This window comes from Thamnophis elegans, chromosome 11, assembly GCF_009769535.1.
Source record: "Thamnophis elegans isolate rThaEle1 chromosome 11, rThaEle1.pri, whole genome shotgun sequence".
NCBI lineage: Eukaryota > Metazoa > Chordata > Lepidosauria > Squamata > Colubridae > Thamnophis > Thamnophis elegans.
The window spans coordinates 17,435,016-17,461,935 of record NC_045551.1 but is presented as its reverse complement, the minus strand read 5'-3'; the positions used below and the strand labels follow the sequence as shown (position 1 = coordinate 17,461,935).

The following is a 26,920-nucleotide window of genomic DNA, read 5'->3' as shown; positions in this document are numbered from 1 at the left end:
CAAAGGACTCTCCTACTTGAAAGTAGCACCAAACCTCTAATAGAGCTATATATGTGCAAAAGGATTTGGAACTTTTGAAAAATGCTGGAGCCCAGTACATCACCCCTTAAACCAGTGGTCACCAACTGGTGATCCGTGAGAAAATTTTGGTGGTCTGCAGAAAAATTATTTGCATTTTTAATATTGCACTAGATACTAAATTTTATGTATCTTTTAAAAAAATCATATTAGTGGTATACGTGGGATTTAAAATTATGAATTTAGTGGTCCCTGAGGTCTGAAAGGTTAGTGACCCCTGCCTTAAACCGATCAAGTCATTTTTTCAGGCTTTGATATAGAGGAGAATAACGAGGATTTTTATTGCAGCCTTATTCTGAAATTTTTTTTTAAGAAACTACTGTGTCGCCTCATGTTCCCATGCCCTTTACTTGCTGTTGCCCCTATAACTATTGAAGCTTTATGGAAGTGTATGTTTGTGAAATGGTTGATAAAGGGATTTTTAATATCGGAAAATATACTTTTAAAATAAGAGCTTCATTTTATTACAAGTTCATAGTTGGTTATTATTTTTTCAAACAGAAATCTAACGAATAAACATATAGCAAAAATATGGCTTGGGAATATTAGCAATTAATTTTATTTCTAGTTTGTGTGAAGAAGTGCATAGGAGCAGGGTCAGAGGATAGCATATGTGCACATACATATTTTTATAAAACTAGTGGTTGGGAAACTAACGTTTATAGGTTAACATGGTTTACAAACCAAATTGTGTTTTATAAAGTATGATTAAGGTTTAGGACCACACACCGTTAGAAGCTCGGCCCAAATTAGCAACAGGCACACACCAATGAACTCTGAGCAAAATCGTTATCACAGGTATGGTATGGTAGTGCGATTTCTGCAAGTTACAGAGTCTCTTTACATATACATTTAGCACTACTGAGGTAGAACGGTATTAGGAAAAATTACAGTTGAGCTACAAGGAGACATCCTTATGCAACGATACTTCCGGTTTGGTCGTCAGCACCGCCCATTCCGCAGCCGGCCGAAAAAAAACGCGCTCTGCCGCTGTTTCCTTACACGCCGGTTGCATCAGCCAGGCCCGGGGGCCTTCTTGAGCAGCCTACCATATTGCCTGACCCAACCGCGATTTTTTTCTAAACTGGCCCCCAGACAAAGTAAAGCGGCAAGATTTAGCTCTGTTCCTAGTTATTTTGCAGCATCGTCTGGGAGTAAGCCGCGTGCCCCATAAATTACTGGGTTCTGTAGGAAAAGGTCAGGCAGACGCGGCGGACTTCTAACTTCTTTTCAGGCAAGATGGCGGGAATCGAAGCGGGTGTGACACTGGGGCAGCCGCATCTTTCGCGGCAAGACCTGACTACTTTGGTAAGAAGGGAATTCGGAGTGGGGAGGGCGCGTTACCTGAGGGGTGCAGTATTCCAACGGTTGCCCTACGCTATTTTTTGCCCGGTACTGGGTGGTGGTCGGAGTTCAGAAAATCTGCCTCGCCTTGCTTGTCTTCTGCCTTTTTGTTCCTACCAAAGGGTAGTTAGAATGGGAAGGAAAGGCTTTATGACGGTGGGAAAGAAATCTCCCGAATGTTCTTACGCTTCTTTTTCTCTACATACAATAATGTTACTTCATTTAGTACGAAAGTACAAAGCCATAATTCCAGGCAGAGTGTCGTCCTACCCTTACAAGCTAGTTCCAGCGAAAAAATGGTTGTGTTCAGAGAGAATATTTTCCTCCCTTTCTGCTTCATTCTGTAGCGCAATCAATACAGGGTAGAACAGAGAAGCTGTGTTCCCATTGCATACTTGTACAGTAGTAGGCTATGCTTTAGTTATGTTCGGTCAGATTTGCATAAAAAGTCACACAATACTATAAAGTTAGAATGGTAGTACATTCCCAACCCACACCTGGCCTTAAGTATACTGGTAGTAGCTGGGATCTTCGGTGCTACTAATGATAATTATGGAAAATTGTCAGCATAGTTTTCATTTTATTTTGGAAATACATGTTTACTTAGCATTTTACAATAAATTGGATAAAAGTGTTTCTTTGAGTAACGATGCATTAACTCTATCCATTGCAACAAGCACATTTAAATTGTCGGGTACTAAAATATATTCAAAAATTTATAATATTCCTATTTGATGAAATTGAATACAATTTACAATGATAATTTGTTGAAATGATATAAAATTCATTCAGTGATATTTTATTTTGATTTATTAAATTTATAGGCTGCCCATCTCATTGTTAGCAACTCCTATACGCCTATAAGCAACGCCTATAAACTTAATAAATTAGTATTTTTATAATATGGATAGCCCTCAAGTTAAGACCATTTATTCACTTTTGAAGTTACAGTGATGCAGAAAGAAGGGATCTATGACCAGTTGTCGAAGTCTGATAATACTTTCTGATAAGTCTGGGGTAATGAAAAAATAGCTTTGGAAAGCATTGTTAAAACCAAACCAGCTTCATTGCGATAGAGTTTCTCACTGTAACTAGTTACATTTTATTTGTAGATCATTGAACATGTTGGTTGGTTTTACATAAATTGAATCTTGAACCAGATATTATAAGCTACAAACAGTTAGGCTTATATGCTAAATGAAACAATTATCATAAAGCATGGTATAAGGAATGTCTCTTCATCTATGAAATAATAAAGCATGGTGCAAGGAATTGCCTCTTAATTACTTGCAAGAGCAAGTATAATTTAAAACTAGTTAAACTTAGTGAAATTTATTGACAATAGATATAGTTTAAATAAATAATTGATAATGTTACTAATGTATAGAATGTGTAGTGTTATGATGAGTATAATTGGATATGGATATTGAATGGTACCCATGTAAGGAAGATTAGAAATCCCTTTGGATTATATATAAAGGTTAATTAAAAAAAGAATTAAGTTAGATACAGTTAAAGTTTAGATTATTAGGGGGAAAATGTTATGATACAAGATATAGTCAAATAAAGGAAGGATAAGAATAACAATGTATATATAGATATGGGTATAACATAAGGAAATTGGATGTAAATTTTAAACAATGATTAGAAAAGGAGGATTAGAAAATTTTGTTATTAAATATTATGGATGTTTAGCTAGAATAGGACATAAGGATTTAGTGTTAGTGGAAGATTTTAGAAATAGTAATTGAAAGGCCAGTATGTGGTTATGTATTAAATTTTGGTATATTTTATGATGAAGGACGCTTAAACAATTATAGTCAAATGAAAATGGAGATATGATGATGGTGACATGTATAAATATTTAAGTGAAAATGCTTGAGTTAATATGAATTATGTTTGTTGACTGTGGAAGAGATGCACGAAAGTCTTTTTGTAACCAACTGATTCACTTTCTACAACATGTAAAGAAGGATGTTGTGTTTGTTTTAAAATAAAAATAAAAAATTAATAAAAAAGAGAAGCAAATTGGCATTGGTCTTGTTGGAAAAGTAAAACAAGCTGTTGCTTTCATTGCATAGTGTGATTTTGATATTTTAAAAAGATATTTGTGGCATATAAACCCTTACATGGAGAGAATATGCTACCAGTTAACATTGCATGTTTCACAGTGTGATGTATTTGTTGTTTGCAACTGTGGTTGTGATCTTATAATAAAAAAGTCTTTTTTCATTCTCTTTTCCTTCTTGAAAAATAGGACTATACTAATTTTACATAAGGAACTTCTTAGGATAAATATAAAGAAACACACTGTCTCTTTGTTTTTTTCCAAAAACTATGTACTTTAATTGATTCATTTTAAACATACATAAAATAGTGTAAAATAAAAACAATTGACTATAAAAAAACAAAAGCAAAGAAAAACTTTACACAAAAAAATAATACGGAGAAGACACAAACTCTCATTAAAATTATATCCCAACTATTTTTGTAAATCTTTAAAATCTTGGAAGTGTTGGAAGAAATGTCCTCCTGGGTTTAGTTCCAACTGGGGAAAAGACACTGGAAACATGGCTGCTTGGAAAGATGGTTTAATGGTGGACAGGATCATATGGCTTGAGCTCCTGAACAGAAAAGTGTATCACATGCTTCCAGATGTTGGATGAAGAAGAAAAGAGCGTGAGATGCTGAGATGTTTTTATGGCCTCTCTGGCCTTTGAACCTGAGCTTGTATTCTGATTGGTTCTCAGACTCCCATGGGGCCATGCAGCGGCAATTCTCTAGGCTGTGTTTTTTGAGTCCAAGTTTGGTTGAGCATTGCTTCTTCCCAGGTGCCCTGTGGTGAGATGAGTAAAGGGCTAATACTATAATGCCTTAATCCCATCAACCTGGAGCTGAAGGGGGAGATCTTTGTTATGTAGAACAGACTGGTTCAGGCATTTTAATAGCTCATTGACAAAGGTGGGGGCTAAAGAGTGTGTCTGTTTCCTGCCTAAAAACATGTTTCTCCATTTCTGATCCAGAGAAATATAATATTCTGCCTTTTCAATATTTCCCAGGATATTTCATTTTTCGGGGGGGGGGGTGTTAACTTCCTACAAAAATAAAAACTTAACATTAAGAGCTTTTAATGTTGACCAAGCCAGTTTAAAAGAGTTTCCAAAGGGAGAGATAGGACATTTTTCGGATTAACCACCTACAATTTTCTCAAAAGTTGCTAACAACTCTGAAATTCCATTCTTTATGTCTTGAATTATAGTATTTTCCCATCTCCTAAGAATATTTCTTTTGTTATTATTAGAGCACAAAATCCATCTTTGTTCTGAACATATTAAATCCCAAAAAAGTTGACATGTATTCAGTATACACGTTATTTTTAAAAAACAATTTTCTCAATATTTCTGTCAATGTATAAATTTTTTACAATGCCAATGCAAAAGATCCTTTCTTAATGAAAGATTATAGTACATATGAAAAACAATATTTTGATAAATTCAATTTTAAATCACAGGACATCAATTTGAGTACTTCTTGCGTGCAAGCTTTATAGCTAATCATGTTTATAGGATAATTATAAGATAAGATAAAAAGTTTTATGATGTGAACAGCATAATTCATATAACTACTTTTTAAACTATTTCAAACCACATTATAAAAAATCTCATCACTCTCAAAACAGTGAAGGGAAAAGTGATGTATTAGAATTCAGTTTTATTTAGTTACAAAATAATCTTAAACTATGTGTAGAATTCTTAGGAGAGCAGGTATCTAAAAGTACAATTTTAGTTGAATAGTAAAGCCTGGACTTGAGAGTTCTGCTTTTTTACATTATGGAAACAACAAAAAATCCTTTATGTATTTTGGAATCTTTAATGCTCTGGAATTCACTAATAATCTGTTCTTTGCAGGATGTTACAAAATTAACCCCTCTGTCACCAGAAGTCATCAGTAGACAAGCTACAATTAATATAGGTAAGAATATAACAAATTATAGCTAGAAGTTGCTGTCTGGTATTAATTGTGTAGTATTCACTGTGCAGTGCTTCAATAGGAGCTGTTAGAAAATACTATATCATTTATTTGTTTATTTAAAGTTTAACCTAAAATGTGAGCATATAAGACATACTGTATATACTCGAGTATAAGCCTAGTTTTTCAGCCCACTTTTTGGGCTGAAAAAAGCCGCCTCGGCTTATACTCGAGTCAGTGAAAAATTTGCCCGAAATGGAGGAGAAAAGGGCGGGGCCATGCCGCTGGGTGACGCTCGTGAATGGCCCAGTGCCCCTGTGAGTTTCCCCTCCCTCTGTGTCAGTTTGCCGCGCAGCGCGCACCGCACCATCCCCCCTCCTCACGTTCTAATGTAATGCAGGGCTGTCTTACGATTCCCCTTCCTCCCCCTCCTGCCGCTCTGCAACGATGTCCCACCTCCTCCTTGTTATGGCAAGCAGCCACATAGCGATGTCCCACCTCCTCTGGTACAGTGATCCAATGATAGGAATCACTGTGCTGTGTGTCATAGGAGGCGGGACATCGCTCCCGCGGCTGCACGGGACATCATCATCACAGCGGGACATCAGCATCATGAGGTGAGTGAAGTATTTCATTGAATACACCGCTAGTTTACTGTTTTTCTTTGAAATAAATATTCAAAAACATTATTGGTATCTATTTTTACTTTTGAAATTTACCGGTAGCTGCTGCATTTCCCACCCTAGGCTTATACTCGAGTCAATAACTTTTCCAGTTTTTTGTGGTAAAATTAGGTGCCTCGGCTTATATTCGGGTCGGCCTATACTCGAGTATATACGGTAAGTGCATGTACTGTAGCTCTGTAGGAACCCTCTGTATTGTTTAGTACAGCGGTGTCAAACTCGCATTTTCACGTCATGTGACATATCGCAACTTTTTCACCTTCACTAAAACGGGAATGGGTGTGGCCAGTGAGTAATGTATCTGACTCATGGGCTGTGAGTTTGACACCCTGGTTTAGTTGGATCACAATAGCAATAGCAATAGTAGTTAGACTTATATACCGCTTCATAGGGCTTTCAGCCCTCTCTAAGCGGTTTACAGAGTCAGCATATTGCCCCCACAGTCTGGGTCCTCATTTCACCCACCTCGGAAGGATGGAAGGCTGAGTCAACCTTGAGCCGGTGAGATTTGAACCACCGAACTGCAGATAGTAGTCAGCTGAAGTGGCCTGCAGTACTGCACTCTAACCACTGCACCACCTCAATCATAATTCTGCTGTTGGGGTCCTCAAACTTTTTAAACGGGGCCAATTCATGGTCCCTCAGACTGTTGGCTGGAGCGGCTGGGTGGCCGTGGTCATGTGACTGGGTGGGCATGGTCAATTTAGCAGTCCATTAAACAATACACACAAATTAAACTTTAATTTGTTTTGCTCCTGGGGTGTTTTATTTGCTTTTGTTTGCATGTTCTTTTGGTTGACTTTTCTTTTTACTAGATCATTTTTTAAGTTGATTAAACAATCTAGGGTCCACTTCAGGAAACTCAGTTTTGCAGCAATTCTTCTCAGCCCCAAGGAGCTTGCAATCAACAAGTCTCTCTTTCTGTTTCTCTGTGTCTTTTGTCTCTCTCCATCTCTATCTCTCTTTGTCTCGCTCTCTCTTTTTGGCTACTGGAGGTGGAGAGATCAAAAATGGGCCCATTTTTGGGCTGACAGAGTGCTTGTGAGGCGGGGGAAAATGCTTGTTTTTGGGCGGCAGAGTGTGACTGGAGGTGGGAGAAGGAAAAAAACAAGGCATGCAGAGGCCTTGGAAGGCCTCCATGCACCCCATTTTTGGCCTGCAGAGTGCTACTAGAAGCCAGGGAGGCCAAAAACAGGACCTGCCTCCATCAGCATTCCAGTAGCATTCGGCAGGCCAGAAATGGGGGGTGCGGAAGCCTCCTGGGGCATCCGTGTCCAATTTTTTGCTTCCATAAGCACTCTGCTCATCCACCTTCAATAGCACTCTGCAGGCCAAAAATGTTGGCCGTACCTTCCAGTTCCATCCCACAGAGCTCGCAAAGTTAAGTCCGTCCGAAGGGTGGGGGCTAGCAGGTGGGCGGGGCAGCCTCATGATCCTGCGTGGGCTGGATTAATGGCATCGACAGCCTGTATCTGGCCCGCAGGCTGTAGTTTGCGGACTCCTGTTCTAGGATGATATATAATGCTTTATGGCTTGACTTTGTTCAGTTTCTTTAATTCACCACCTAAATAGTCTGAATTCATTTTAATTTGTAAGTCTTTAAATAGTTTCCATCATCATCCCCACCCAAAAGGGTTATCATTTGATTCCTGAATTGTATTGTATTTTCAGTAGGAACCATTCATTTGATTTCTTTTCTATACCTTTCTGGTCCTTTCTTTAAACTTCTAAGAAGTTTGTGTGTGTGTATCAGGGAGAGGAAGAGAAGAGTGAATTCATATCATTCCATACTCTGCTCTAGTTAATCATGCTACACTAAAAATCAATTGTATGTAGCATAGTCTGTATTGGAAGGAAGGTTAGGATTCAAAAGATCATCTTATTACAGAACTGATGTTGCCTCAACATTAAAAGGAGGCTAATTTTTGCTCTGCAAAATATTTTATGTTAACATTGCTACAGCTAGACTTGAAGTACAATGAAGTTCTACAATGTTTGTTGTTGTTAAATCATTTAATTTGGCTAATGTCTCAGTTGCTATGGAAAGCCAATGTTTTATATCATTCTAGTTCTGTTGTCCATTACAATACAAGAAAAATGAGTTGAGTTTTTCATAAATACTTGGGGGTAACATTAATATAATATTAATATATTCAATATTTAAATAAATGTTGGGGATTATAAAATTCATTCACTTCTTGGAGAATTTTTATGAAATTAATAACAATTTTTGCTTTTAAAATCTAGGTACAATTGGCCATGTAGCTCATGGAAAATCAACAGTAGTAAAAGCAATTTCTGGAGTTCACACAGTCAGATTCAAGAATGAACTGGAAAGAAATATCACTATCAAGCTTGGCTATGCCAATGCTAAGGTTTGTCACTACTGTACATCTAATCAAATTATAAGTTTTTATTTGAACCATCATCTTGTTTTATTTAAACTCAACTGATCGCTAGTGAAGACTTGCTGTCTTTCCTCTGCAGATTTACAAGCTTGATGATCCAAATTGTTCCAGGCCAGAATGTTACCGATCCTGTGGAAGCAGTACACCTGATGAATTCCCTACAGATATCCCTGGGACCAAAGGCAATTTTAAATTAGTCAGGTGACAAGTCTAGTTCAACATGATTTGTTTTTTATATATACATTTTGTGTGAAATTATATGTAAGTAAGTAGGAATAGTTAAACTTTGATGTCACTAGAAAACTTTTTTTCCAAAAACTTTTCAAAAACGTTTGCTAATTATGATAGACCTCTTCAAACTGAACACAAATATAACTTCAGAATGATTTTATCATATAGGAATCATGAGAAGTATAAAATTAACATTTAATGACTATAATGTATTTAATCATATAATATTCCAACACACTGCATGAGTTCAATAGGACTAAAAATGTTTTGCTGCTGATTTTTATTTGTACTCCGTGTCCAATATAGCCTTTTTGAATTTCAGTCTGTTATTAGTTGTTTTTACTGATTAGACATCAAATCAGTGTGTTGATAATCTTAACTGAACATTTCCATAAATTCTGTTGTGCTTTCTTTGTTTATTTGTAATTATGTTATATATCTCAAGTCATTAATAGTTTATATTTCAAACAAAACATATATTAGAAATATATATATATATGTGTGTGTATGTATGTGTGTGTATGTATGTATGTATGTATGTATATATGTGTATATGTGTATATATATATGTGTGTGTGTGTGTGTGTGTGTGTATATATATATATATATATATATATATATATATATATATATATATATATATATATATATATGTGTGTGTTTTTATTTGTGCTGATAAATAAATAAAGGAAGACTAGTAAAGATCTATTTCAAGCTATTTAGCTCTCATCAGCTAGCCATATCCTTACTGGGATTCGAACCTGTGCTCTATTGCCTCCCAGGCAGGGAGTTAACCATTTGAGCTACAGAGAACGACTCCTTTTATCAGCCAGCCAGGGTGGGAGGTATATACTTAAAGTCACAACCCCTGGTATGCCCAAGTGTGGGAGGAAGGTCACACTTCCACTCTCTGTCATTAGGCTCGTCACAAGAGTCCATCCAGACAGAAACCCAATATTTTTACTGTTGCCTTTGTTATATTTGTGTTTTTATTTGTGCTGATAAATAAATAAAGGAAGACTAGTCTTCCTTTATTTATTTATCAGCACAAATAAAAACACAAATATAACAAAGGCAACAGTAAAAATATTGGGTTTCTGTCTGGATGGACTCTTGTGACGAGCCTAATGACAGAGAGTGGAAGTGTGACCTTCCTCCCACACTTGGGCATACCAGGGGTTGTGACTTTAAGTATATATATATATATATATATATATATATATATATTTTCATTCCCTAGGCAGAATACAAATCTGTTTTATTTAAACTCAGAAAATACGTTAATACATGGCACAGGGGGGGAAAGGGTGCGTGTACATCACACACACATGCACATACACACAAAACATACTTATAATGCAATATGTTATTTAAAAACAAGTTAATTAAAATTTTAAGAAAAAATTAATCTGTGAGAAAGCTGTTTTCTATTAGAATCTTGTAGTCTCTCAAGAAAGATACATCTTTTTTCACATCTATATATACAAAAGTAAAATACCACTCATGCATCATGAAATCTCCAGAAGCGTAAAGCCTACAAACTTCAGTTTTGCCACATATGTTCCTCTTGGCTTCTAGGTGCTCACTAAGAAAGGATTTTTTGAAATGACCATCAGAGCATCAGTATTTCCTAAACTAGTTTACTATAACATGTCAAAATTCATGGTTTTTTTACATTTTTACACCTAATAACTAATATAATTCTTTTGTTAGGAAATATTATTTATGGTTATTCTTTTTTCTCCTTTCCTTATATTATAGACATGTCTCTTTTGTGGATTGTCCTGGCCATGACATTTTGATGGCTACTATGTTGAATGGAGCAGCTGTCATGGATGCAGCTTTACTGTTAATAGGTAATTATTACTGTAGGAGTTTGATATTGCAATAGATCCATGACATTATTGTGGCTAAGGAATTGTAATGTTAATATTATGCTTGCAAGTTACATTATGTCATGTTATGCTGGAGAAGGCAACACTCTGGAGGGATGCATTCCTAAAAATGTAGTGGAAAGTAGCTATTGGGACAAAGAAGGCAGGGAAATGAGTGGCCACTAGTAGAGAAAGGCAAATAATTTTCATTTCATCCTCATTATTTTTCTTAGCAATGACTAAGAAGATTCAAGCACTGACTGCTGTGTAATCATCAAATGTATTGCCTGATTGAATTTAATAAGGTTTTGAAGCAAGTTTATTATGTGCTACTTTCTCTGCTGGAAAATAGACATAACATTAGTGGCTGACATTAGCAGATACTAAAGTAGGCTTCCTGCTAGCTCTGCTTCAGAAAGAAAGAAAGTGAAATTCACAGCAGTGTGAGATAGATAGAAATATTTTGCCAGATTTCTTTCTAGATACTGCACCGACTACTTTATAGTGAATGTGTTCAGTCAACCTCACATCCAATACATTTTCTCTCTTTTTGTCACATATGCACACAGGTATGTTACCATTGAAACATAGGAGTTTACAGAATTAAAGTTGTGCTAATGTTCATATTGCTATAAGGATACATTTATTGGATTATATAATCAATTAGAGACACAAACTTCACATCTTTGTAAACAAGGTTTACAAAGGTTTCATTAATTATAATCCTTATTGCAACACAAACTATACTCATTACATGAAATTCACATGTACAGTTTCACTCTCAGGTGTTCTAATTATTCTTAATTATAATTTACAGGAGGATTAGTATCCTGTACTTTAACCATTTATTAAGAAGTCTATCAGTGTTCTATACTCTGTTGTAAACATTGTTTTTCTGTTATTCCAGCTGGCAATGAATCATGTCCTCAGCCGCAGACCTCAGAACACTTAGCTGCTATTGAAATTATGAAACTGAAACACATTCTAATTCTACAGAATAAAATAGATTTGGTCAAAGAGAGCCAAGCCAAAGAACAGTATGAACAAATTCTAGCATTTGTGCAAGGTGAGTTTCCAGGTCAAAATCAAGAAGTCTCTCTTTTTTACTATAAGCCAACTTTTGTCTTGACTCACGAACAGCTCATTTTCACAGTTATTGCCATATCAAATTTGTCAAACTAATTTTGCAAATTTATTAGTTAATTTTAGTAAATTTATCCACGATCAGAGCTCCAAAGCAAGCAAATAAAAAGTGACTAAAGGATAAATGGGATAAAGAAACCCCATTAAGCCCAGTAAAGAAACCAAGTCAAACTCTCAAGAAATTCATAATAGCAAGGATCTTGACAAAGTGAGAGTCAAACAAGACCCTCATAAATCAAGATTGCAGTAATAATTTAGACTTGCCAAAAGTGTTCCTTAAAAGATCTTAGTCTAGAACAGGGGTGTCAAACTCAATTTCATTGAGGGCCATATCAGTGCTGTGATTGACCTCGGAGCGATCATGTGTGACCGACTGGGTGGGTGTGGGCAACTGGGTGGACATGGCCAGCTTGACACCACTCCCCAAACTGCTGACATGTTTCCTCTTCGCATTGGGTAGACCGGGCCAAAGTGACACCGGCCGACCCCTTAGGTTTTCCAGGACAGCCCTGCAGGCCGGATGCCATTCACAGGCCCTGTGTTTGACACCCCTTGTCAAGAAGAATACGTAATGGGTTCAGCAAGAGGTTCTTTTTCACAGTTATATATTTTATTTTTTAAATAAATGTATATAGCCACCCAACTTACACATCGGTGACTGCAGTTTGTAAAATGATGTAATAGAATGTGTGGATAATCTTGGGGATTGAGAGGCAGGAAATCTGCCCCTCGATCCTGCTTAGGAAATAATCAAATCTGTATTAAGAAACTGGAGTTACTTAGTTTTTTCTTTGAAAACATTTCACTTTTCATCCAAGAAGTTTTAGCTTCAGAAGCTTCAGTTTTAAATGAAGAAATTAGAACTAAAGAAGCTTCTTCAATGAGAAACAAAATGTTTTCAAAGGAAAAAGAACAAGGAAATCCAGTTGCCTTTTGGAAAAAACACATTTTTGGGACAACCATTATCTGTATGATTGAGAATCTCCATAGACAATCAGACAAGAGATGGAGAAGTCTCCAGTGACTGGAGAGAGAAATTTAGGATTAGTCCTAATTGATCAGATGTTTAAAACAGACAAGATGAAGTTTGTACCTTCAGTCATTCAAAATTCTGTTAAAGTTATCTTACACTAAAGTAGAATTGCTTATTTTGTTGTGCATCAGGTCTGGTTTACCTGGGAACGTTGTCATAAAAACAGTCTGTAGTATTTTTGGTGGTTTGGTTTAGCATCAATTCTATGTAATCCAGACATTTCATTTGCAGTAGAACATTTTAAACATTGAGCCAACTAATACATGAAGAATAGAAACATACAATTCAATTTGATAGCAACAGTACTGTCTGTGTAGAATTTGTAACTGGTGTTGGTGCATATTACAATTATAGTCTTGTCTAAAATTTTAAGATTTTCTATTTGTAATACCCTATATCTGTTAAAAGTACAATATTTATCCAGTTGATTTCAAGTCACTGTAGAGTGCTTATCTCAAAGAAAGCAGTGTATATTGTTGCTATCTTTTGCTTATCTGTTCTCAAGCAAAATTAGAGATTCAGATTTTACACTAAATACTCTTGCATTCTAATAACAACAGAAAAGAGTAAAGACAATTAATTTATCCGACATTCTATTTGCTTCTTAGTCTTTTCTTAGATTTTTTTTTTGTAAGAGATTATCAAACATTGGTTAAAAAAAATAAGGATGAATTTTTATCCTTTTAATCCTTGTTAGGCCAGCTTTTGTTTATTTGTTTGTTTCTTATATAAAACTCTATAATTTAATTTGGGAAGTAGAGGAATAAACAAATATTTCCTAGCAGAAAATAATCCTGAAAATGCTCAGTTACTTTTAGTCAAGAAGAAGCCAGAAAAGTCATTTTTATGATTAGAAAATATTCTTGCTGATTACTCAGAGGAGGAATTTGGAGAGTGATGGCTAATTGTAACTACTACTTCAAATTAAAGACCAGTAGATGAACTGAAAATAAATTGATGTTTCAACTGAAGGAAGCATTTTTTCACTACAAATTATTTCCTATCCTTAATTTTGGCATAAAAACTCTTTGAAGCATAAAAATCAAACCCTTTGGACCCCGCATTTTTGCTATTCATCCTCAAACATTAATTTGTGAGGAATAGAATTGATTTATTGAAATTATGATTACCGTATTTTTTGGAGTATAATACGCACCAAGATTTTGAAGAGCTAAATTTTTTTAAAAAGTTTTTGCCCTCCCTGGCGCACTCTGCAGGCCTCCCAAACCCTCGGCACACCCTGCTTTTTGTGAAACATTTTCCAAAACCTCCTCTAACTCTTGCATCCAGTAACATTTTAAATTAATTTTTGCTTTTCCTCTGCCAGATATATTTTATTATTTTATTATTGATTTATTAAGATCTTCAAAGTATTTTTTTCTCCAGTCTTATTGGAGTTGTTTGAAATAAATATAGTAACCTTGGTAATACATTCAACTTAATTGTAGCTATTCTTCCTATTAACGATAATTGCAAGCTTTTCAATTTTTCCAGGTCTGTCTTAATTTGTTGTATCATCTTATAATAATTATCTTCCTTAATTATTACACATCTTGCTCTTAATTGTATCCCTAAATATTTTACTTTTATTGTGATCTGGATATCTAATCTGTTCATTAGCTCTCTTTTTTGTTTTTCTGTAATATTCTTCCCTAAAATCTTAGTTTTTTCTTTGTTTATTTTCAGACCTGTCACTTCACCATACACTTCTATTCTTTTTAGCAGTTTAGGCCCTGTTTCTTGTGGATCTTCTAAGATAAAAACCAGATCATCTGCAAATGCCTGCAATTTATATTCTTCTTCTTTTATTTCCATGCCTCCCCAAAACCCATAATTTAAATTGTGTCGACATAAACTGCCAGCTCACATTGTCAAATGCCTTCTGTGCATCAAGAAAGATCAAGGCCATTTAGTGTGCTTTATATTATTCCAGCGTATTTAGCATTATCCTCATATTGTCTTTTATTTGTCTCTTTGGTAAAAAGCCATTCTGATCTGTATGTATAAATTGGCTTTAAAATCTCTTTAGTATTTCTGCTATTGAAGCAAAAATCTTATAGTCTACATTCAATAACGATACCGGCCTATAGTTTTTTATCCATTGAAGGTCTGCATCTTCTTTCGGTATGAGAATAATATATGCGTTTGCCTCTGATAGTAGTTCATTGAATACTTCCAACGTTAAATTACTTATAGTATCTAGTGGTGTTTTGTATAGTTCTGCTGGTATTCCATCCAGACTTAGTGTTTTGTCATTCTTTTGACTTTTAATTGCTTCTGTTAATTCCATCATTGTTATTCTTTCATCTAGTGCTATTTTAACTGTTTCTGGTACTGTGGGTAACTCTACTTTTTCTAAATATTGTTTTATTTTTTCTTTTGAAATTGTCTCTTGATTGTATAGTTTTTCGTAGTAATCAGTAATTAAAGTGCATCTCATACTCTGAAAAATATGATACTTATGAGCAATCATAATGCAAAATCCTCACTTCCACCGCATTCCAGAATAACCAGAATTCCACACTAACCTGTTTTAACCAGTTTAGGAAAAAAATGCATTCAGACCTTCCAACTCCTGGGGGCGTGGGGAGAGATCTCACCAAATTAGAAGGTCTGACTGAACTTTTTCTTTACTGGTAGTCACATGGTCTTTTGTTGCCCTGTGTGCCGGAGAACAAAGCTGGAAAACAGGTTAGTGAGGGAATTGTGTTTGCTGCAGGATTTTGCAGGAGTTGATTTAGGCCAAAAATGGGCCACGGAGGGGCCGCACATGACCCATTTTCACTAGCAGACACACCATGAACTGGTCCTTTGCTATTTCTAGACTGGCCCCATGGGCCGGATCTAAGCATCCCGCGAGCCTTGAATTTGACATTTTATATTATAAAGCAAAAAGTGTATTTGTGCTGGAGTTTCCAATATGTTGATCATAATAGAGCATTACAAGTATTATAATACGTGACTGTTTATTGAAATAGGTACAGTTGCAGAAGGAGCTCCAATTATTCCAATCTCAGCACAGCTAAAATACAACATTGAAGTTGTTTGTGAATACATTGTAAAGAAAATTCCAGTGCCTTTAAGGGACTTCACATCAGAACCAAGGCTTATTGGTATGTCTATTTGAGTCACTGATTCTACCTAGAAAATACACTGGTTAATAATGGTATTTGGTTAATAATGTGATAAATATTTACTATAGTCATTGGTACTATTATTAACATAGCATCTTTGCTACATAGAAATTATAGGAAATATTTTGATATGACAAATTTAGCTTAAATTCAACAGTACTATATATAATTAATTCTAAGTGAACGTGATATGTTGTGTGATTAGAATCTAGCAGGACACATATTTAGATGAATTGGAACACGTTAAAATAGTGTGCATTTATGTAACATTTTATAACTTCATAATGATGTAACTTTCTGTGCCCTCTTAATGGATTGATGGTAAGCATAGTCATAAGAAATTAAAACATTGATTTCATAGGGCCAATATTTATTGATTTGTGGACTGCAACCTTTAACAGATTATAAGTGGAACTCATTATTTTGTATGGCTAATAAACCTTTTTTGTCAAATCAATAACAATTTGTCATATTCTTGAGGTTCTTATTCAAGAAAACTGAATAGATGGCTTCCATAAACTGATTTTGAAATTTCACTTTGTAAATTATGATGTCTTGAACGTTTCTGTTCAAAATAAATAAATTAGACATTGTTTTGTGCTCCTAGAATTAGTAGCTTTTTGAATTGAACAGTCAGATATTTTCATAAATAGGTAAAATGTCTAGAAGAAATTTATTTCTAGATATGTTTGTTTCAAGGGTTTCTGATAATGTCATATCTACCACATGAAGGTCAATCAAGAAACTGATTTGAGTAAGCAGTCACATTTAATTAAATTATCTTACCATCTTACTTTACCATGGGGACCCAGATTATTGGGGGCAATATGTTGACTCTGTAAACTGCTTAGAGAGGGCTGTAAACTGCTAAAGAAGGCTGTAAAGCACTATGAAGCGGTATATGTCTAAGTGCTATTGCTAATACGATCTTCCAAAAAGAAATAAGGAACCAACAATATACAACAATATACAACAAATCAGTGGCTTAATAAAGTATTAGATCCAGAGTGTAACTAATAGATAAATATATTATGGTATTAAAATGTTTAAAGTTTTTTGCAAGTTGAACTTAATGGAATATTCTTTTCAGTTATTAGATCTTTTGATGTTAATAAGCCTGGATGTGAAGTTGATGACTTGAAGGGAGGTGTAGCTGGTGGTAGCATTCTCAAAGGTGTGTTGAAGGTAATATTTCTTTCCAATGCTGATTAACAGACTGTTATCATTTTATGTTAATGATAGAATTGTATGTATTCTTCCTCCTATTCCTTCTACATACCATGTTTCCTTTTGACCCCCATAATAAGGGCTTAGCCTTATCATCAATGGGGGGCTTATTGTTTTCTGGCAGGTGGCAGGTGGGGCGGGTGAGAAGCCAGGCATGCGTCTTACCTTTCCAGCTCTGTCGCATTCTTTTCCATTGGTTCCTGGGAAATATGTTGTAAAAAAAACCCTTCTTGTGAGTCCAAACTTCTCAAACTCGTGAGGTTTTTTACAATGTGTTTGCCTGCAGACTGGCCGAGAGACGCAATGGAGCTGTCAGTGTCCAGTAAGATGCGGGTCTCGTGCTAGGGTGCGATTTGGGGGGTGGCAGTTGGGATGCGGCGGGCCGCAAGATGCACGTCTTATTGGACACTGGCAGCTCTGTCATGTCTCTCGACCAGTCTGCAGGGAAACACCTTGCACAGTAAAGAAAAAACTTCTCACGAGTTCAAGAAGTTCTTAATTGTTTGCACTCACAAGAAGTTTTTTCCTTACTGTGCAAGGTGTTTCCCTGCACAAACTTGCCAAGAGACAGTGTCCTGTAAGATGCGTGTCTTGCGCTGGGGTGCAATTTGGGGTGTGGCAGGTGGGGCGCAAGGCACAGCGGATGCTCTTTTTGTGGCAGGCGCTCTTTTTGCACAAACATCACCGTTACTGTTAGGTACGGTAATGGTATGTGGGGTGTATGGGGCATGTCCCCCCCCTTCCCTCCCTCCGAAAGCAACTAGAGGAAATGGTGGGGACTGGCTGTGCATGTGTTTTAGTAGTTTGGGGGGGGGGTATTTGGGGGGAGAATATTTTAGCCAATGCCCTGAAAAGCCTGAATGGGCTTAGTATCATAACATGTCACATTTTGGGGGAAACACAGTATGTGGGAGTTGAGGGATTCTCCAGAACTTGTTTGGTGAAAATGAAGGCTATGAGATTAAAACTAAATCCTGTTGGATGAATCAAAGTCCATAAGTTTAGATATAATAATAGTATAAATTGATGTTTTTGACAGTAACTCTCCTGTCCTGTCCCAGGCCGTGTGTGTGTGCACACGCATGTCTGCACACATATATAATTTTGTTCTCTTTACTAAATGAGGATTGCAAACAAAGGCACTTGCAGTATAGAGACAAATTCCCACTCCTGTCCCCCTCAAGTTCAACAAGTTTGGCTTAGAAGTTTCCGTATCAAAGCAGCATACAAGAAAGTAGTGAAGCGAAGTCCAAGGATCGAAGCTTGTGGTTGGCATTTCCAGGCTCAAAATCAGGGTTGTAAAGTTTTGCAAGTCAAGCTACAAGGAATGGGATTTAACAGGCAGTTGTTAATAGAGAGCTCTATTGCCTGTTCTACACTCTTTGCAGACCACCAAACTGTTGTGTTGGGAGGAAGTGGTAATTCCACATCCTCATTTTCAGAAAGCTAAGGCATCTGTGACTTCTGTGTTGTTTTGCCTTACCTCTTTTGGCTAATTCAAATGGAAGTCCATTTGGTGGTGCTGGAGCTGTCTGTGTCACCCCCCGAAACAGCAAGCCTCTGGCGAGCCGTCTCACAGTTGCCATTCAGAGAGAGGAGGATGCAGGGGCATGACTGGGAGCTGCACTGATCAGCTGGCAAATGGAGTGGCTGTGCTGATCAGCTGGGAGGCTGAAAATGGAGTGGCTGTGCTGATCAGCTGGGAGGTTTACAGCAAATGGATCAACTGGGAAGCAAAGCGCCAACCAGCTGCAGCATGGAGAGCAGGCCAGCAACTGAGTGTTGGTCTAGACATGGCCAAAGATTCCAGGCTGTTAGCAGTGTCCAGAAGCCAAGGGTGTGGGGTAGGCACGGGCATGGGGATGTTAAGATGTGGCGGAAATGCCGTGGGTAATGCTGACTTTGTATGTCACTCAGTGCCCGGTTTCCAAGCTTTCCAGGATAAAACACTTCAAACAAAAACTGTTGCGTGAGGTTTCTTGGTGCTGGATACACGGAACATGACAGTCTGCTTATCATCAGCTAGCATTTCTGACTTTGCTTTGCTGCTGGTTGCTCATCATTAGTCCTCTCTTGTGAATCTGAGAATGGAAATAGCCCAAGAATGGAATCAATGACATTGTTTCAAGATGTTTGTTGTGATCTCTGGAATGCTTGGTGTTTGGAGCAATGATCTCCATGCCATACTCTCCATTATTTATGGTATCTCCTTAATTTCTTAAGATGCTTAATTTCTGTGATGCTTATCATATAAAATGATGATTGGGGAAAAACAAGCACTCCCACTGCTTCTGAAAATAACCATTAGTGTATCTGGACACATTATAGAGAAAACCAGTGTTCTACATAAGCGTGTGCAAACAATGGCTATAGTGAACTGACAGAGAGAATTGGCTATAAAATCCATTACCAATGCACTATATAAAGATTGATATGTAATAATCTTCCTTTCTTATATCTTTTATTATTAGGTTGGCCAGGAACTAGAGGTGAGACCTGGCATTGTCTCAAAGGATAGTGAAGGAAAACTTATGTGCAAGCCTATTTTCTCCAAAATTGTATCTCTGTTTGCAGAACATAATGATTTGCAATATGCTGCACCAGGAGGCCTTATTGGTATGTCTGTTTTACATTTATGTTTAAGAGAACATGGAAGATACCAAGATAGATAAGACTTTGGCTATGAATATATAGTTTCAGAGACTTTCTTTGCAACAGCTATGTTTCTATATTTTCTAAAACCATGTTTAAAGTGGTAGTTATAGTATTATATGTGCATTATATACATATTAACAAGCTAAAATTGAATACTTTTCAGTTTCATTTAATAAGTTTCATTTATAGCACAACACATGGTGATAGAATGAAGATCTATCAACAATAGAGGAAAACATAAGGGTTTTTAAATTTTAGCTCATTCACCATTCTGTAATGGCTCTTGGATGAAGGGGAAAGGAAACTATAACTCTTACAACACTCCGGTTTGTTTTGCTATGGTTTAGGAGTCTATATTCCTGGTAGTGATGCATTTTTATTGTGAGCTGTATCTTTACTAGCTATCGCTGTTTCCTCTGAGAATGTGTTTTGAACAAGTTAGTGTCTTCCAAATCATCTGGAATTCAACAAATGTTATAATATTCATTTATTTAGGTAGTATTACAAATACATATTTAGGTAGTATTACAAATAAAATTATAAAAGACTGATAAAAGAAACTTTGCAACAGTAAAGCATATATGTGGCCTAAGCAGCAAACTCTATTTTTGGCAAATTCATTAGAATTATTAAATTATTCTTACAAGATCCAAGAAAAAGAAAAGAATCCATTGCAATGGCCCAACTGATCAATTTAAATAAATATTACTCTAAAGCACTGGATAGTGTCTGGTGATTTAAAAGTAACTTAACAATTGAAAGCTTATTGCTTTTTAAAAATAAAAATATTTTGTTATTAGGTGTTGGTACCAAGATTGACCCAACTTTGTGCCGAGCTGATCGAATGGTAGGGCAAGTTTTAGGTGCAGTTGAAGCACTACCTGAAATATTCACAGAACTTGAAATTTCCTACTTCTTGTTGAGGCGATTACTCGGTGTCCGTACTGAAGGGGACAAGAAAGCTGCCAAGGTTAGTTATTTCTGGTAAATCTGGACATTCTGTAAATTTCTGTATTTTAAAAGGGATGCTTGCAAATTTAAAATGGTACAAATTGCACATGTCTTTAAATTTTTTTACTACTTGTAGGTGCAAAAATTATCTAAAAATGAAGTACTAATGGTAAACATAGGATCTCTTTCAACTGGAGGACGGGTCAGTGCAGTGAAAGCTGATCTGGGCAAAATAGTGCTAACTAATCCTGTATGCACTGAAGTAGGAGAAAAAATTGCCCTTAGTCGAAGAGTTGAAAAACATTGGCGGTAAGTTGATTTGAAATGAAACATAATGTATCACTATAAATACATTTTAAGCTAAACACAAATTTTTGGATGACTCTAGCAGTAAAAGCAGATAATAAAAAGTTAGTATCTATTCTACTGGGTGTAATCCATGATACTTAATGCTAATTAATAACTTGTTGGACCTGACATAATGTTCCAAAACACACTAAACATTGTTTTTCCATACTGGTAAATAGATATTCCTTTCTAGTCTACCTAATAGTTTCCATTTATACTTGCATCCTGCCATTCTACAGATGTTGAAAGTATTTGTCGAGAGTTGCCTCAAACCACTAGATGGGTGGCAAATTTAATAATAGTTAATAAAATAAATTCCTTCATAAATTTTTCAGATTCCTTTTGTATTTTTTGCAAAACTCTGTTCCCTGATGTCTCTTCTTATGCACAGATGTAACATTTTAACAACATAAGAGCTACTATTTAGAGATTGCAATTTCTATTTATAATGGTAAAATTCTAAGTTCAATAAAATATTGAACTTATTATTATAGTAATAATTTCAGTTATTAAAATATCACACAACTCTATTCTAAGGACTGTTGTTGCTTGTCTTGATGTTTCTTATCAAATATAAAATGTCAAAGATGCTAAATAAATGGAACACAAGTAGTCTTTGATTGAAGACTACTTAGCAACTGCTCAAAATCATAATGGCATTGAAAAAGTAAGTTTATAGTTGGTCCTCAAACTTATGATGGATGCAGAATTCCAAGATTATGTGATCATAATTCAGGCATTTTGTAAGCAGCATCTATTTTTTATCACCTCAGTGTCCCAGTCACATAATCACAATTTGTGACCTTCCTGGCTGGCTTTTGATATGAAGTCAATGGGAAAGGTGACAATAATTGCAACTCACAGTCACGTGATTTGCTTAACTACATCAGAACTTACATAACTCAAGCATGGTCATTCACATGTTTCACTTACTACTGCGTGGCTAGCCATTCTAACTCTCATGAGAGAACTTACCTGGATACAAGTGGTGGTTTTTTTTTCTGATAAGGGCCAATCCCAGTATTCCAAAGTGATTCATGAATTATCTGGAATGGGAAATGATTATGAATGTTTGCATAGTTATCTTATATCTTGTATTTAGATGGTCTTTTATTCTAATTTTTTGAAGTTTTGAAGTTAATCTGCTTTTCTTGTTTTCCAGTTTAATTGGATGGGGGCAAATTAGAAGAGGAGTGACAATCAAGCCTACTGTGGATGATGATTGAAAGCAAAAGGCCAATTCTTCAATTTGTAAAAAATGATGTGTGTTTCCATACAGTTGGAATGCATTTTTAGTGAGGAAGCTGTTGCACAGATGTCCACATTGTATTGAAAATCAAATCTCTTGACAGTATCTGCAATAAATTAAACAAATTAGCAAAGATGGATCTAATTCTCCAGTATTTCACAAAAACTAAATTTGTTTTGTGTTTATGTCAGTTTTTTAGAGACTGTGTGGGGCTGACTATTTGATTTTAAACAATGTAACTCAAGAGCGCATAATCTGATTTGGAATTTTGAAAATTACTTATTTTTTCATTTAACTCTTACAGGCAATTGAGTAACAAAAAACTGAAATGTTTGTCAATGAAACAAATTTAAATAAACTTTTCTTGGAAGATGAATTTTCTTTCTTATTGTATACCATACTTTGACCTTGCAGCAAATATGATTCTACATATTATTGAATGCTTGTATATTTATAGCTAGATGGTCCCAAACCACTGATCCTATTTATCTGTCAGTAAACATTTTTTTAAAAAACTAAACCCCTCAAGAGAATTCTTGAGTACGCAGCCAAGTATGCATATAATTCCAAGTACGCAGCCAAAATAAAATATTTGCAACCACAATGGACAGTATCCAAAAAGGGAAGTTAATTATTGTCTATTTTAATTATTTGGAAAAGGCTAAAATTATTGTATAGAAATGCCGTATAACTGAATTGTAAGTTGAGAAGTGAAATGATTGATGCAGTAGATCTGGTTTAATGTAATTATGATGTAATACTGTATCAGTCATTCATGACATTTAGCTATCAGTATCCTGTGGGATTGCTAATAGAACATGAATACTTATTTGAAATAGTTTAGCTGGGGTAATACATTAATTTTGATGATTGCAATTGATCCTACCAAGGTAACTTTAAGCTTTTCCACTTTTCAATGTCACTTGCCATAATTTAAAGAGCTATTCTTGATTGTTACTTGTCAGGCAACCATATTCTTGCAGCAGATAGAAAATCTTGTTTTTCTTAACTGTTTTATTGCCTTTTGTAGTCCTATGATATTTAATATCACATCTGCCTATTTCAGCATGTATTCCTCTGCAAATTCTCACATATCCATCTTTGATATGGAATTAATAAGCACACTAATCTAACTTGCATTATTGAGAGCAGGTTGGACAACAGTGGGAATATAACCTTGTCAGTAATTTGCATACAGTGGTTTTTAGTCCTGTATCAGCCATGCCAGTTTGACTAAGAAAAAGCAGTGGCTGTAAGCACTGATCTAGAAGTAACCATTTGGGAGTTTTCCCAATTGGGCTGTTAAACTGGTGTTACTGCTGGAATACTAATTACTTACCTGCATGGCAGTGACTCTACAAGCTCTTGATTGTCATCTCAGGATTGGGACTGGAACTCCCAAAATATCCTGGGAAGAAAGTCTGATGAAACTTGTGAATTCATGACCTCCATGGCAATTATAGTCCTTTTCAGGTAATCTGATAAGGGAGGATGTAGAGTGGTTTTTATTTCATTTCAGATGAATTGTGATCTAGAAATGAAATATATTATGCTATTGTGGTTAAATAATTTTTGCATTAAACTGCACTTCCAAGCTACCTTTGACTTCAATATAGATAGTGGAACTTTTCAAGTGGACCCAAAATTGTCCAGTAGTTTTCCTTTTAGTTGCAAGATTATTTGAGCATAAAATTACTCATTTGCTCTGAACCTAATTCCATTATTAGTAAGCTTTATGTGAAGTTCTTGAGTAATGGCCCCTGAAGGGCAATATGAAATACATTTGATTTAATATTAAAACTTTTTCAAGCAGAATATGGAATTGTTTTCTTTCATTTTTATTTTTTTTATGAATAATAGAGCGCTATACTCTGCAAGTGTTCATATGGATGGTTTAAAAATAGTTTAATGTTAACTATTTTCTATCCTTGAAATTTGCATATATTGGATTTTCTCCTATAGTTTGAAATGTCAAATTCTGTTCTGATAAAGTTTATCTTGTCTCCTTTAAGGTTTTGGTCTAAGAAAATACTTAATGTTTTCAGGTGAATCTATTTAACTATGAAACACAGCTAGCATGCATTTTACTGGAATCAGTATAGGACTCCAAGGAATTTCTGCCATGAAAACAAAATTTCTGGGGGACAAAAACATAGCCTCAACCTAGGATTGGTCCTCCTGTTGCATAGTTTCTAGAGATCCCTTGAAAATTTATATTGTCTTAAATATTGTATTAATCATTCTATCATAAAATTCTAAAACCAAAATATATTGATTTTCCAGAAACAAATTATTTTTCCAGGCTTGGAGACTATGCCAAAAAACAGAGGTTGACTATTGTTTTTGTTGGTTAATAAAAGAAGAAAATGGATAACAAAAAAGGCTTGGTTTACATATAACACTAAGTAAAAATCAGGTGTTATGTTCATCTTAATACAACAAATTAAGTTTTATTCAAATAAACCAGGATGTACAAAACTGCCTATTTATTGTATCAGTAAGAATTATAATCACCTTGCATTTGAATATATACTTCAGAGTTTAACATTTGCTGATACAGTGGTATTGTCCTGTTACAGTTGAATTTGAACCAATATCAACAGGACTGTTAATATGTCTGCTGTTCTTCATAGATTAAATACAAGAATTGCGGACTTTTCAGGCATGAAAATTGGCTAAGAATGGCACAATGTAGGATGAAATCTATACTGCTCATAATGTAATTTCCAAGCCCTTTTTACCTCTTATTTTCTTTACCTCTATGCTTCATTTTTGTGATTGTGTTGATCCTTTTATAAATTTTTATATTTTTGTACGTTTGATTGGTGTATCATAAAAATTGTGCAAACCAGCCAATTTATTCAATTAACATACTATATGTTTTATTTGGTTACAAAGAAAAGATTGGCTGATCAGACCAAAAGATCCCTCTAAGTCAGAATTTTGTTTGCAAAATAACCAATTAGATGTTTCTTGAAAGGATTTCATGCAGACACTTTGATAAAGAACCATAGCAGTCTTTATCTTCCTACATGTTTAACCCTATTTTTAATTCTAAACTAAATTCTCAACATTACATCATGTGACACAGAATTCCATAAACTATGGTGTATAAAATGTTCTTTATGAGGATAGATAGTTGCTCCTCACTACTTCAACTTTTAATGTTGTCCCCCCCTAAATATCATACGTTTTATTAAACCAAATGTTATTAAAACAATAAACCATGCAATTAAAATAATATTAGGGAAACAAGATACACAACAATTTACTAAACATGGCAATGTATTTTATTGCTAATAATTGAAGATACACAGAAAATAAAATAACAAGAGAGGTCTTCTCTAACCTTGTCATCCCCCTTCCAGAGGATGGATTTCAGTTCTCAGAATTCTCCAGCTAGTTTGAGTATACCATACCTGAGAATTTAGCAACTTGAAATTTACTTTTTTAACTTTAAAAATGCTATGTAAGCTTAATAGAAAATATAAAAAATAGCATCTAACACAAAGCAAAGACACAAAATTGTGTTCTGCTGTTAAGGCACATTTTTAACAAAGAATAAAATGAGATGCAATGCATATGTGATTTGCACCTTAGGGCCCCAAAGGAAATGAGCCTTAATTTGATCCATACTCATATCAAGTATCCACAATTTGATTTTGATATCTGAAAACAACCTGTAAAAACTACCTATGTAAGGTAGTTACATAAGGTTTTATAATTGTGTCATTAACAAAATATAGATTGTTACAACGAAGTATGCAGTAAATTTAAGTTTGCAACTCTGAAACGAGAGTAATTATTTTGAAACATTCATTTCACAACAAAAGACACTGGCACCCAAAGTCTAATAATCGCAAATTTTGTATTTGATAACTAACGTTGCTCATTCTGATGTGGAAAAGTAGCTGTACAACAAAGTACCCCTGACTCCCTATAAAACCAGAAACAAAAAACATGGTAGATAACTGCATTCACCAAAACGATTAATATATATGAACCGGTCTTAAAGCACTGTACTTTCATTCTCCTGCCTTCCTATGTAAGAAAAATATATGTTCTTCGTCAAATGAAGAAGGGGAGGCGAAGGGAAGAGATAGCGGGACAATACTTTCATTAAAAATGCCGTAATAAGGTACCTCTTATTTCATTTTCCAAAAGGCTGTGGATAAATTTATTTTCGGCAAGCGAGGGGGATGTATTACGATTTGGGAGGCGGGGGTGCCCAGGGCAATGCCTGTGGAGAAGCCACCCCAAAATGTTGGGGATTTTCCAGGCCTAAACAACTCCTCATTCCCCGGCGCCGAGTTGAGCAAGTCTGAGCCCGGAGCGGAATTTTACGGCCGAGTTGGAACGGAGACGGCGGCAGAAGCGGCAGCTGCAGCGGAAGGGGTTGGCGGGGACCCACCGCCCTTCTACTTCATCCACTCGGCCCGTCCCGGTTCCTTCTCGGTCGCGCGCCCGGTCTGGCCTGGCCCGGGGCCGAAGAGCAGGCGGCTCAAGCAGCAGCGGAGCCGGGAACTCCTTCCGCATTTCCCTGGGTCTCCCACGGGCAGTGACGTGACGTGCTGACGGCTGCCCGGCCCGGGG

The 26,920-nt window shown here is 35.8% G+C and overlaps 1 protein-coding gene and 1 long non-coding RNA gene across 3 annotated transcripts; one reads left to right on the top strand and one right to left on the bottom strand.

The window, feature by feature from the left end:
* The first annotated feature begins 1,282 nt into the window (after positions 1-1,282).
* Positions 1,283-22,703, top strand: EIF2S3 (eukaryotic translation initiation factor 2 subunit gamma). Its single transcript, XM_032226980.1, has 12 exons — positions 1,283-1,386; positions 5,331-5,394; positions 8,322-8,449; positions 8,562-8,683; positions 10,475-10,569; positions 11,495-11,653; positions 15,742-15,876; positions 16,988-17,082; positions 19,596-19,740; positions 20,580-20,749; positions 20,867-21,039; positions 22,241-22,703. Exons 1-12 carry the CDS (start codon positions 1,318-1,320, stop codon positions 22,302-22,304), a joined length of 1,419 nt encoding a protein of 472 aa, XP_032082871.1. The 5' UTR covers positions 1,283-1,317; the 3' UTR covers positions 22,305-22,703.
* On the bottom strand, positions 17,928-26,558 carry LOC116515082. Of its 2 annotated transcripts, XR_004256189.1 has the most exons (4): positions 26,470-26,558; positions 23,667-23,858; positions 22,054-22,124; positions 17,928-19,205 (listed from the first exon to the last, which is right to left on the bottom strand). It is a non-coding gene; the product is annotated as an uncharacterized LOC116515082 (long non-coding RNA). The 2 variants fall into 2 exon arrangements; XR_004256188.1 differs by lacking the exon at positions 17,928-19,205 and having other exon boundaries at positions 21,116-22,124.
* Between the last annotated feature and the right edge of the window lie 362 nt (positions 26,559-26,920).

What these genes read in the sequence shown, in the direction of transcription:
- EIF2S3 (XM_032226980.1), top strand. Translation starts at nt 1,318, where the DNA reads ATGGCGGGAATCGAAGCGGGTGTGACACTGGGGCAGCCGCATCTTTCG. An exon ending in ATCAGAACCAAGGCTTATTG is followed by an intron (nt 15,877 to 16,987) that starts GTATGTCTATTT and finishes TATTCTTTTCAG; the next exon opens with TTATTAGATCTTTTGATGTT. An exon ending in TGCACCAGGAGGCCTTATTG is followed by an intron (nt 19,741 to 20,579) that starts GTATGTCTGTTT and finishes TTTTGTTATTAG; the next exon opens with GTGTTGGTACCAAGATTGAC.